General features: G+C 37.9%; 1 protein-coding gene across 9 annotated transcripts in view; it reads right to left on the reverse strand.

Annotated features, from left to right (window-relative positions):
• The window catches only part of Sh3kbp1 (SH3 domain containing kinase binding protein 1), a 346,801-nt gene that overhangs the window by 195,761 nt on the left and 137,976 nt on the right, over positions 1-13,064 (reverse strand). Inside the window, exon 1 of one of the 9 annotated variants that reach the window (XM_033760275.1) lies at positions 9,929-9,994. The exons of the other annotated variants lie outside the window; for them this stretch is intronic. Coding sequence (XP_033616166.1) covers positions 9,929-9,986 — 58 coding nt within the window. The 5' untranslated portion in view covers positions 9,987-9,994. Of the gene's footprint in view, positions 1-9,928; positions 9,995-13,064 lie in introns of those variants that run through there. 9 annotated transcript variants of the gene reach the window in all.

Raw genomic sequence — 13,064 nt, forward strand, 5'->3', positions numbered from 1 at the left:
TTGGTTTTCTGTCCCTGTTACACCATGTTAGATATATCAATGACTAGTTGACTTTTTTCTCTTTGTGTGTAACTTGAAGTGTCATACCTTATATCTCAATGCTTTAGTCAAAAGCAAATTAAAAAGGAAGCTAATTTCTTCAAAAGAAACAAACTACTCCTAGTGATATTATCAAAGAGCTACTTTAAAGCTTTTTAAAAGGCAAACATAAAACAACTGATATTGTTCTCCTCTAAACATTTTAGTAGAACTATAACCATTAACAACATACTGTGTTCATCTGTATGCTTTGATCTGCCAAATAATGTGACTTAGAAGAGGATTACAATAAATAGGAGGGAAACTTTATGGAAAAAAAACCTGAAAATTTGCTTTTCCTTTGCAAGGAATGAAAATATCAAAGAATCCATCCAGGTTGGTCCTAGGCAGAAAGGAAAGGGACAGAGAGGGAAAAGGAGCAAGAAGAGAGTTCGAGGGAGGAGAGAATAGGGGTGCAGGGGCCATTCCTCACAGGAGTTGTCACCTCCCTAACTCTTCAACAAGCCAACTTCAAGTGGTTATGCAGATAGATTTGACATACATTAAAATCCTAAAACAATACAAATCATTGATCGTGCATAAAAATGGACTTCTGGCAAACAAAACTGACACATTATCACATAATTCAACTATGCCTCTTGATTACTTTTAACTTTTTCCCTTCTGGGCTCTGAGGAAGGTGGTAATGAGTAATCAAATGTCAGAGAGGGAGAAGCCCAGAAAGGAAGGAGAGGCCTTTGAGATGTCTGGCTGGCAGACATCAACAGAAATAGAAGACGGCACACCTTGCTGTCTATAAAATTACTTGAACTCTACACACTTTCATTTAGAAAATTGTGTGAGAAGGGTGTAAGATCAAATACACAATGATCACATCAAATCAAATGATCACATCAACTCAAAACCTTCTTTTGCCTTGGACACATTCTCACACTTTCATGTCTTGTTATACAAGTATATGCAAAAAATGTAGGAGGTTTCCATTCAAGGACAACTGCCCTTATAACTTAGCTCCATCTGCCATAGCATTATTCAAGGTCCAATTCAAATGTTACCGTGTGGAACTGAACTTCACCTTCTTGCTTTCCACTAACCAACTGCCTATTAACAGGCCAAAAGCTAGGTTCAGTACATGTTCCTATGATTCACTTCCTTCTCTTTCTCAGCAAGTGGTAACCAGAGACAATTTCTCTGAATCACAGAATTTCTTTAGTTTCTCCTTATATAACTTGATATGCATGTTCTCTCTCTCTGGTAGTTTATTTCCCTCCTCTTATTTCAAAAAGGTTAGGGTGCCTCAGTACATACCACCATTTAACAGATAAGTGGGCTCCAAGATGAACAAGATATGACTTTCTCCCTCAAGGAGCTTGCTTATAATCTAGTAAAGAAAATCAAACTCTAAAAAACATATACACACAAAAGAAATGTATATTAATGGAATGAAACATCTAGTCCTAAACATTCAAAGATAGTTCAGATCAGCCATTCACTAAGGCCTTTCTGACACTACTACTCATATTACTATATACACACTTGTAAAGAAGGAGCAAAAGTCTTCCATATCTGCCTTATGTTGGTGGCTTAGATAAATCATTCTTCCTTTCTACCCACCTCAGTTTCCTGACTTTTAAAATGCACTGACAATGATGCTTCTCTTACCACTTCTCATGGGGTTACTCTAAGGAGTGAATGAGTCATCTCTCTCTCCTTCTTTATCCCCCCTCTCCCCGCTTTCCTCTCCCACATCACACACACACACGCACACACACGTATATACTTATATACTGTGAAGTTCTATGCAAGTTAAAATTTTTTCTAAAATGTCATCTGTTCAAATATAGCATTTTATACTTCCCTCTTATCTATATTATGAAAGCTAGTAATGAATAAGTATTAATAAGACTTAAATATCAAAGAGAAATATTTTTCAATTAACAAGAATTTTCCACAAAAGGCTATAAGAGAAATATTCAAACATTAAATTATTTTTGTGTCACAAATAGGAAAAAAACACAAGGGTGGAAATACTATTTACAATAACCACAACCTATCTAGGAATAACTTTGCAAGTAATCAAGACATCAGAAATAAAACTGTAACACTTGACTAAACAGAGTTATGTTCCATGTCACTGGATAACTAGAATTGGCTGTTTAGAATTAAGGAGGGAGTATATGTGTTAATTTATGAGAATTTCTCTGTGATTATGTGGGAGGAAGGGTGATAGAGAAAAGGCTTTCACTTATATATTTATATATAAAGCAGTTTCTATTATAATACAAAACAAAATAAAAATTAGAAAAGTCAGTTCCTTCAAGATTGACTTATAATTTTAGTGAAATTTAAACCAGAATCCCAATGAGATTTTTTAACTTGATGACATAATTTTATAATAAACAAGTGAAAATAGGTAAAACATCTTTGAAAATGAAGTAAAAGGACAAAAGCTTACTATACTATATATTAAATGTATTATAAAGCCATAGTTAACTACATTAATGAAAGAATGGTGAGACAAATTAACGGTACTGAATTGTAAGTTCAGAAAAAAAGACACAAATATATATGATAAATGATGTACCACAAGTTCATGAGGAAGGGCTAAATTATTCAATAAATGAATGATCCTGGAAAGGTGATTATTCCAAAATAAAATCAATTTGCATACTAATCTCATATTATTCAACAAAATTCCATATAGATTAAAATTTGAAGTAGAAAATTAAGCCATTGGAAAAGAACAGAAAAACAAGCTGAGAATTTATTCAAAGAAATTATAAAAGACAGCATGAATATATTGATCTACATAAAGATATATTATTTCTGTATATCAAAATCAATAACAAACAAAATGGAAAGTGGTCAGACTGGGAAACAAAATGTGCCATGAATGACACAGGAAGAATAGACTACTCAGTGAGAAAAATATAAGGACCTGAATATAAGATAATTACTAATAAATGATAGAAGAAAATGTTCAAATCCTCTATTAGTCAGAGAAATTCAAGCTTAAAACTTTAAAACATTCTCCTCACTTTTGGTGGTGGGTGGTATAGAATGGTGCAGGAATTCAAGAAATCAATCTTATAATAATGAATCAAAGTCTCATAAAACTTATACCCATTTTTGTCCAGTAATTCTATATCTAATAATCTTTTCTAAAGAAATCATCAGCACTACAGATAAAGATTTATGAGCAAAAATAGCCAGTGCAGTTACTGACAACAGCAAGAAAAATTAGAAACATAAATGGATTCTTTCCTTTCCAGCAGAGGCTCTTTCCATGAAGCACAGAATTTAGAATATAAGAGGTTTAGCTTTTGATTTACAGGCAATCTCATTTTTTCTCAAGAAATAAACAATAGGAGGCTGCAGTCAGTTTTCTACCTTTCTCAAATCGATTATCTAATATTTAGGTCATCCTTAGCAAAACAGTATCATTTTGATACCTCAGAGTCACTATTTCCTAGGCAACTGATTGAATAAAGAAAAATATACAGCTTCACTGAGAAATATATGATTTTAAAGAATAAAAGAAATGGCACATCCACATCCTGTCCCTCAGCTGAGAGGGGTTTTACTAGTAAGGAATGTAAAAGAGGAAGGGGCAGACAGCCAGCCAGACACCACATGTTAAGAGCAGTTTGTGTGATGTTCTTTAAAAAAAAAAAGCTTCATTGAGATATAATTTATACAACATAAAATCAACTCATTTTAAATGCATAATTAAATTGCTTTTATATATTCCCAGAATTGCATAACCATCACAGCAATCCAGTTTTTGGAAACTTTCCATCACCCCAAATGAAATCTCATGCCCATTAGCAATCATTGTCTACTCCACCCCCAGCCCGAGGCAAACACTAACCAACTTTCTGTCTCTAGGGATCTACTAATTCTGGATATTTCATATAAATGGACTCATGCAGTATGTGGTCTTTTGTGTCTGGCTTCTTTTACTTAGCATAATGTTTTGAAGGTTCATCCATCTTGTAATACATACCAGTACTTCATTCCTTTTGATGGCTCAATAATCTTCTATTGTCTGGACAAACCATATTTTGCTCATTCATCAGTTGCTAGACTTCGGGTTATTTCCACTTGAGTTCTTATGAATAATACTTCTATGAGCAATCATGTGCAAGTTACGTGTGAATATATACACATACTTACTTCTTTCTCTTGGGTGTGGTAATCTAGGTCACATGGTAACTCTGTATTTAATAGTTTGAGGAACTTCCATACTGTTTTTCCAAAGTGGCTGCACCATTTAACATTCCCAGCAGCAGTGTATGAGTTTTTCACAGTGTTCCTTAATCCTTCTAACTTCTCTTAAAATCAGCAATCATCTTTAGTTCCTCACAGAGTAATTCATATCTTCTCTCTTTTTTTCTTGATCAATGTAGCCAGAGATTATCAATTTTGTTGTCTATAATAAATAAGGAACTTTTTGGCTTCATTGATTTTCTATATTATTTTTCTATTTTTCTCTATTTCATTTATCCTTACTGCAATCTTTATTATTCCATTCTTTCTGCTTGCTCTGAGTTTAGCTTGCTCTTCTTTTCTAGTTTTATAAGGTAGAAAATTAGGCAATTGATTTTAGATCTGTCTTCTTAACACAGGTGCTTGCAGCTATAAATTTCACCTGAAGCAGTGCTTTAGCTGTGCGCAGTACCTTTCTGGTATGGTGTTTACATTTTCATTCACTTCAAATTAGTTTGTAAACTCCTTTGTGAATTATTTGGCTCATTCACTCTTTAGAAGTATCTTGCTGAATTTCTATATATTTGTGAGTTTCCCCAATTTCTTTCAGTTGCCAATTTCCAGTTTAACTCCATTGTGGTCAGATAACACACTAGGTGTGAATTTAGTCTTTTCAAATTTGCTGAGATTACTAATACAACCTAGAATCTGGTCCATCCTGGAGAATGTTCCATGTGCATCTGATCAATGGTGGCTTCACAGAAACAATATTTTTATTATTATTTTTCCATAAATCTCTAATTTCTTCCCAATGCTCTGGGGTCTCACTAGCAGTTTACAACTTTTAATAACAACTACTATTATATTCAGAGAGCAACACCTCACATTACTTCACTCCAGAGCCTCTCCCTACTCCCAAAACTGTATTCTTTGCTGATTTTTATCTTCACAACTGCCCCGGGGAATTAAGAAGAGCAGTCACCTTATTTTATAGATAGGAAAATGGTAAAACAAAGTATGTAACTTGTCTTAAGTTTCATAGAAATTTGGAGTGCCACAAGAGTAGAATCCGCCCCCCTCCAAAACCATTCTTCCCACAGTAAAGCACTGCTACCATTGAGCTTATTCAGGCAGGTCTCTAGAGAAACATAAATGGAAAAAGCAGGCCAATCCCCATGTAGTGCCCTTGCTCATGCAGAGACACACACAGGGAAAGCTGCTCACTGCTCTCTTGGCCTTTGTGGTGGGAACAGTAAGGGCAGCCCACCTGGCGCTAGAGCTGGCCCATTGTGAGCCTGACTATGGGTTAGGGGGTAGCCATGGAATGTCCTCATGGTTTGGGCACAACAGTCCCAAGACTTCACATGCACAAACTGCCAAGAGTCCAAAGAAAGCTAAGGCTGCATGTGGCATCAGGGAGTCCAGGATGTGACGGCAGATCAATAGCTATAACCAGAAGAAAATGCTCCTTTTCCATAGCTTAGATTCTACAGGAGCTCAGCTGCTGTCCCCAAACAATGCGACAAGTGAAGCCAGCACTTAAATATCATCCACCTCTAATTAACACCTCTCCAGAAGCTACCATCTCCCTCTCCAGAAGAATCTCTCTCTGGAAGGGAGGGCCCCATTGTGGCTTAGCAAAAGTCAGCCCCTGAGACCTGAGAGGTATCCTTTAGGGTTCCCCAAGTAGAGGTTCCATGTCCTCCTCACTGGTGTGTCAGTAAGTCGGTCCCTATACCAGGAAACTTCAACCATCTGAGAAATTCTATGATTTTAGAACTGTAAAAGGGCAGCCTATGTGTTTTTTTCCCTCACAGCACCTTGTGTAGATTTATTACCTGAATTCAAAATGGCAGCTTCTCCTAGTAGGCAGAGAGAAGGGCATAGCTCTTCTTTATATACATTCAGTGTCTTAATTACCTCAAGAAAAGCAATGTCTTGTCTTTCAGGTAAAGCACGGTAAAAAGGCAATAGGATACACTGCCAACCACCCCTGGAATCACTAATTCAATTCTGATCTAAGTCCCAGCTAGGCTTGAAGAGCTAGGCCTGAATGACTAGGCCTCATCGGTCACTTGCCTCATGGTCTAGTCCACTTCAGCTTACTTTTCATGCCCAGCCCAAGGAGACACTCTCAGACACTGATACTCAAAAAATGATCAGAGGGAAAATTTCCTTTCAGCTATTCACTTGAAAAACTACCAGGACTGGATTTCAAGCTTCAGATTCAGGAATGTCCTCCTAGCATCACCTAAATCATGTTTTTTTTTGTGGCCACAGGCTTTAGAAGCTTTGCCATTTCTCTTATCTCCACTCAGACATTCCCCATTCATTACCTTGGAAATGCTTAGAAAGCTCCTTGCCCTTCTTAAAGCCCAGCATATCCCAAAGTACTCTTAACTAGTATTCAGTAAAATGACCAAAGATAAGCAGGTCGCCTTACCGCAAGGAGATAGCTTGCAATATATTAATGTGCTTCTTCAACTCTAAGAGGGAGTTAGTGCTACAGCTGTAGCTGAAATATGACCAGAGAGGTGATTTTCCCTCCCTCTTTGTCTCCCTGTCTCTTTTGTGGAACATTTTTGCAGGGCTATAATTCCACAAAATATACACTGGGAAACACTGGGCTGGTTTCCATCTGAATGTGTCACACTCATTGTAAGGTCTCTTCCCTAGCTGATGGAAATGAGTGACAGAACCCCCTTTTACAGCATGCCTTATTTAGATAGCCTTGAACATGCTAACTAAGGTCTAGCTCAGGCTTCCCAAAACTAAGCACCACATATGACGAAACACTGTGATGGAACCCAGATCTATCCTCAGAGTCTGGTGTACCATACGGAGCTTGAACAGCTCTAACATTCTGTATTGTACGAGTCGTCAACTGCTCTGCAGCATGAGCAAACTTCAGTCATCCCCAATTACAGACTCTTTGACTTTTAAAGACTATTTAAGGCTTCCTGCCAACCATATAAACAACAAAATAGGAAGTCAGACTTACATGTGTGTTATGCTCCATGCAGAGGATTTAGAACTCCAAATGCATTTTCCAACAGAAACAAAATTGTAAGTATGATTAAGTTCCCAGACTAACCCACAATGTAGCTAAAACATGGAAATCTGCAAATTTTAGTGAGTAACAAAAACTGAAAAATAATGAGATTAAAGACATTAATTTATCACAAATACTTATGCTCAGTGGCATGCCAAGTGGGGGCAATCTGGCCATGGTAAGAAGGGGCTGCCTTCAGAGAATTTACAAACAATATTGAAGCCAACAAAGTCAGGTGGCTTTTTATTTTCACCACCTGCTGGTAATTGAAACAACATCAATAATAAGATATTGCTCCTTGGAGAAAAGCAGGTCCAATGAGAAGCAAAGAAGTAGTTAAGGGGACTTGGAGCTATTAAGGAGGAGACTTTAGTTCATCTACTAACTGGGCTTTTAGTGTGATTCTTTATTGTGTCCAAATTAATATCTATACCTAAAGTCATGCCTACAGGACTCCTTTTATTTTCTAATGCTTGTCAACAAGAATACTGGCCAATGGGGATAAAGCAAGAATCAGAAAACAGGTTCTATGAGTTCAATGAGCAAATCTTAGATGAGAAAGTAAACGGGCTAAAGAGAGTGAGAAGCAGCAGGTCAGAGGTGGAACTGCATGAATCGGGAACACTGACTCAAGAACTAAAGGTATCTGAGAATGAGATTCTCACAGGAGAAAGAGAAAGCCATGAGAAGGTGGAGGATTGTCCTAGTAGAACCAGCAGGTGGAGCCACCAAACCAAATCCGTTTCATGGTTGTCCTGGGGTAGGCGGACTCAGTGGAAACCCAGCAGGAGTGTGGTGGGAGTCTAATTACACAACAATGCCATGGGACACTCCTTGATCTAGTGTTGATGGCTTTGGGTTAGGCCACAGAGATTGAAAGGAAATAAATAGAAGGAAAATGCTAAAAAACCAATGTCACAATGACTCACACATTAAAAGTGTAGAGAATGTACAATAGTTTACACCCCTCCACAGAGCTTTTCTACCACCCTCATCCCTAAGCTTGACAGGCAGCATTATTCAATAAGAAACTAGCCAGGGCAACATACTCTAAAATCAACCACTGGTCCTAACCTGGGCTCCCAACAAAACTTGCCAGAAATGCAGCCAGGATCAGTTAGTGTTAAAGGCTAACTCTTGAAAGGCTCTTACTCTCTAGCTTTTGAGAATAAAGGCCCACTGGAAGACTACAGATGTATATACAGATATATTCACACAGACGTATGTATTATTGAGTAACGATATTTCCTACTCACTGCCAGGTTGCCAGCTTTATTCTCACTTCCTCTGGGGAAAGACCAATTTAAGTGACAGCCAAAAGCTTTAACACAACAGCAATGCCTTCTGTTAACTTGCTCTTCTATCAGTCCACAAAAGTCAGTTCATGAGACAAAATCAACAAGTGATTTGGAAACAAAGAAAAGTCTGACTCAAAATTCTACATTTTCAGATTCCTAGTTAACCAGAGGGAAATTCACACTTGTTTCTCCAGTAGGAAATATGAAAGACAGAAGTCTGATTTCTACGAAGAATCTCAGGTATAGCATCTACCTTAAATAACAAATCACCAGAAAGGCAAAGCAGCTGATATTTTCTTTATTAAGGGCACACTTTTCTTCATCCTTTGTTTACAGCTCAACAAAGAGCCCACAGCCTATCAAGAGTCATACCACAGCCTTGGGGAACATGACAAGCCGGCCACGCCACACCTTTAGCCAGATTTTTATAAACCACCAACAGATATCTCAGGATTATTATTTCAGGAAGCCAAGTAAATGCTAAAGAAATGAAAGCTTAAAAAACATGTTTCCCCTTCAGAAGGGAACAAAGGAGAGAGATAACTTTAAGGGACTGGAATGACTGACTAGTACTGTTACTATGAGGACAAGAAGCATACACTCCAGGCAGCAGACACAAATGTAGAGCCCCTCTGTGTGGCAAACACAAGACCCATATGAGCATGAAAGGCATGTCGGTATCACCCATCCATACACAAAATGAATTGCGAATGACCTCTGTTCTAATTTTTAAAGCAACAGTGTGTCACCAGGGGCAGAGCAGCCACTTGGTCCCTCTGTTACAGAGAATTTTTGAATCATATCTGTTGGAAGGACTAAATATACCAGAAACAAACCCCACAGAACAATGTTCTACAACCAAAGTCAGGCCCACATACCAGTTCAGAGAGCAACCCTCCCCCGCCTTAACTTGCATCTCACATGAGACAGATGATCTCACCTTGTAGCATCAGAGCTAGACCCATTACAAATAACATCTTTTAAACTGTCAGATCTTTCAGCATTAATCTCTGGAAGGGGCAGTAAAATGCAAATGCATAACAAACCTTAAATAAAGATGGTAAAAGCAGTTTATCTTTCACAAGGCAGATGCCAAAGTAGCAGAGCGACTTAAAAAGATGATTATAAAATACATTTTACATCAGGAGAGCATAACAATAATAATAGTAGTAGCAAAGAATAATAAATGTGCAAAATACAGTAAAGACTTACCAAACACTGAATTCATGATAAACTGGAAATAGAAACAAGGACATATAAAGCCAACCAGAAACCCAGGGAGTGGCTTCACATTCAGAATGATAGAAGTAAATAAGAGACATACCCCCACCTTGCCACAAAAAAAGAAACAAGAGATAGATGCACAGCACTTTCTGAACATTTCCCATGTGACACAACACACTGGAACTGCTTGCAGGGAGACTTTGGCTGCTATTTTTCTAGTCTTTGTATCTGCCCCAGCACCAGGCACAGGGCCAGGCACATAGTTGGCATGTAGTAAGCACATGCTATTAAATATTCATTGATAGCCACTAAAAAGTGAGAAAGGAACAATGTCAAAAATTACAAGCAGCAGAGATGCCTTCTCCCCATATGTTCTGCTAAACAATGCAAACTAGAGCCCTGACATGTAATCTGGTCCTTACACAGGCCCGTGAGGTACAGATCGCAGTCTGGATGCCAAAGTAATCACATGGAGAAAGTCAGGAGATCCTTCCCAAGATAAAACAAACTGATTTTTTAAAATTTCATTTATAATTCAAGTAGGAAAGATTCCATATTTATAGCCAGACACAGTGGCATGCACCCATAGTCCCAACTACTTGGGAGGCAGAGGTGAGCTGACTGATTGCTTGAGCCCAGGAGGTTCAAGGCCAACTGGGCAATATAATGAGAACTCACCTCAATAATAATAACAAAACAATCCATATCCAAACGCACAAAATCCATTGCTCATTATCAATAATGTTTAGGGTATTTTCTAATAACTGATAAAACTTTCATTTTACCCAATTTTGCTTCTAAACTCATGATGTGAAAGTTTTTTTTTAAATGTATTCCTCTATGCATTGATGTTCCCATTTAGGAGGGCCCATTATTCTTCTCCTATATGGGTTTAATGATAGAAGACACAAAACAGTAAGTCATTCTCAGGGAAAAAAAAACATACAACTCCTTTTTTGTCTGGTTCATGAGAATGATATTTTGCTCTAAAGAAAGTTTTCACACTTTCTGGCTACACTTTGTCAACATACTAGAGTCTGGGATAACTTTAGGGTATACAATATCCATGAAGCGAGTTTAAATGAAAAATGACTTCTTATTCCTTGAGAAAGTTTTGTTTCAAAACATGAAGCTCCTCCACTGTAAGGAGAGGTGGGAACAGGCACAACTGCCCTGTGTTCTAATGATCCAATGTAGACCTGATGGCTGCCAAGCCAGCTGGGAAAACCTGCTTTTCCTCTCAATTTCAGTCACATCTTCTCAAACAAAAAGTCCATGGAGTCATTCCAATACTTCCCTAAATCAATTCTGTAGTAATTTGCAAAAGTGAAAACTGAAACTTATCAGTTCCCCAACTGATGTTTCTCTGGTCCTGGCCTTTTCTCAAGGATATGAGTAACTTCCTTCAAATCCAAAGTATCTTCTGATCCTATGCAGGTGCCTGGGAAGTGTGACCTCATCCCAGACACTAAGGTACTACATCTTGTTTGTAATTGCTGCAAAGTAAGTCATGTTGCAAAATGTGACAACAGCTGGGCATAATCGGGAAAACTTCTTTAATATGTCTGTCTGAGGCTCAGGCCCCAATGAAGTGGTTCATCATTTCAGAATCAGAATAGAAATAGTCTTCACTCTTATTAAATCAAGTCTAAGCCCATATCAAATGACAAGGCTCATATAAAGAAAAGTCTTCTTATCATTGAGAAAGCTGAAAGAATTTGTGTTAGTTCTACCTAATTTTTACAGGTCCAAGGCTGAATTACAAAGTAGACTCATATATTCTTAAAAAGATTCTACGTTAGCCCATCAAAACAGGCTAATAAACCCTGAGAACAATTTTCCTCCCTAATAGCCATAGCAATACCAATAGACCAAAACATCTGAAAGGTTTCTAGGGACAAAGCTTGATGAAACAAATGAAGAGGGATAAACTCTAGGCATTTTTAACTCATAAAAATTCAAAAATTAGTTGGACGGAAGTGTTTACAAGTAAGTAGAATCATCCCACAGATTTAGCCTCTGATCCTTGATTTAAAGGGGGGAAAACATGTTTTTTCATCGAATTGGGGTGGGAAAAAATGTAGCTTTTGAGCTCAGTACAATGAACTATTTATCTGGCCTGACAAGGCCAATCAATCTCCCCGCCCCACTGTTTATTATAAGGAGGAGTAGAATACTGTTAGTCTTGACGGGTTAGGGGAGGGCCTGCAGCAGCATGGGTCCTGGTACACAATGCTACCCTTCAGTTAGAAATTTATGTTTGGCCCAGGTGACCCAGGAGGTCAGTGTGAAGCCTGGGACAGAATGAAGATGAGTTGTTTATGGGCTTCATATTTACAGAACTCTATGTGTTCAGGTCTCATAGCCAATTGAGTATATAAAAGGCCTAAGAATAAAAGGTTGGTCTTGATTCATCTGCAGATCTCAGGTAGAAGGCTTTAAAAAGGAGTATACATTGTATACACAAGCCATCCTTTTGAATTTCGTTTTCCTACTGGAAGAAAAATCCCATGCGGGGAACTTAAAGGCCAGATTTTCAGTTGTAAAGAAGCAGTTATCTGAAAAGTTCTATTCCTTTGTTGATTTAAAGTTCTCAGGTAATTTTACTGAACTCATCCAGATAATTACCTTCATTCCTTAACTTAATTAATTCTTTCTCTTGTGAAATTAATTAATTACCTTAAGTCTCTTATTGACTTTATAAAAACAGGGCTGGCTGGAGAGGCCTGGCTGCTGGTCAGCATGTGTGCAATTGCTGGGCCTGCGGGCCTGAGCAGAGCTGGAGGAAGGAATTAGCTCAGAGAATCCAGAAAGGTTTGGCCACACAGAAAGAAGTCTCACTGAAATGAACTATAGTTCTCAAATCCAATGACTGCAGTCTCTGGAGGTTGAGAGCTTATTTGTAATAATACAGAAGGCACTCTGGGAGAAAACTGTAGTTCTATATCAGTGTACATGAAATTCTTAAAATGGGAACTTCTCTTTGGTAGGATAGGAGAGAGAGAGAGAGAATCTTATAGCTGCTAACCAATGTGGGCCTCCAGCCAATATTTCATCTCAATAATTCAAAAGAGGAAATGTAACCCATGGCAGCTAGAGGGGGCAGAGGAAGAGGCAGGAAGGAAGAGAGACACAAAGCTAATGTTTTGAGCACTATGATCAATGGAGAGTTTATTGGGCAAATACTTTTGCTGTCTAAATTTTATGAAAGATTAGCTGTTCTTTCCCATGGTTATCTAAAC

The sequence above is a fragment of the Fukomys damarensis genome, unplaced genomic scaffold, assembly GCF_012274545.1.
Source record: "Fukomys damarensis isolate Sample0158 unplaced genomic scaffold, DMR_v1.0_HiC HiC_scaffold_39, whole genome shotgun sequence".
In the NCBI taxonomy this organism is placed as follows: Eukaryota; Metazoa; Chordata; class Mammalia; order Rodentia; family Bathyergidae; genus Fukomys; species Fukomys damarensis.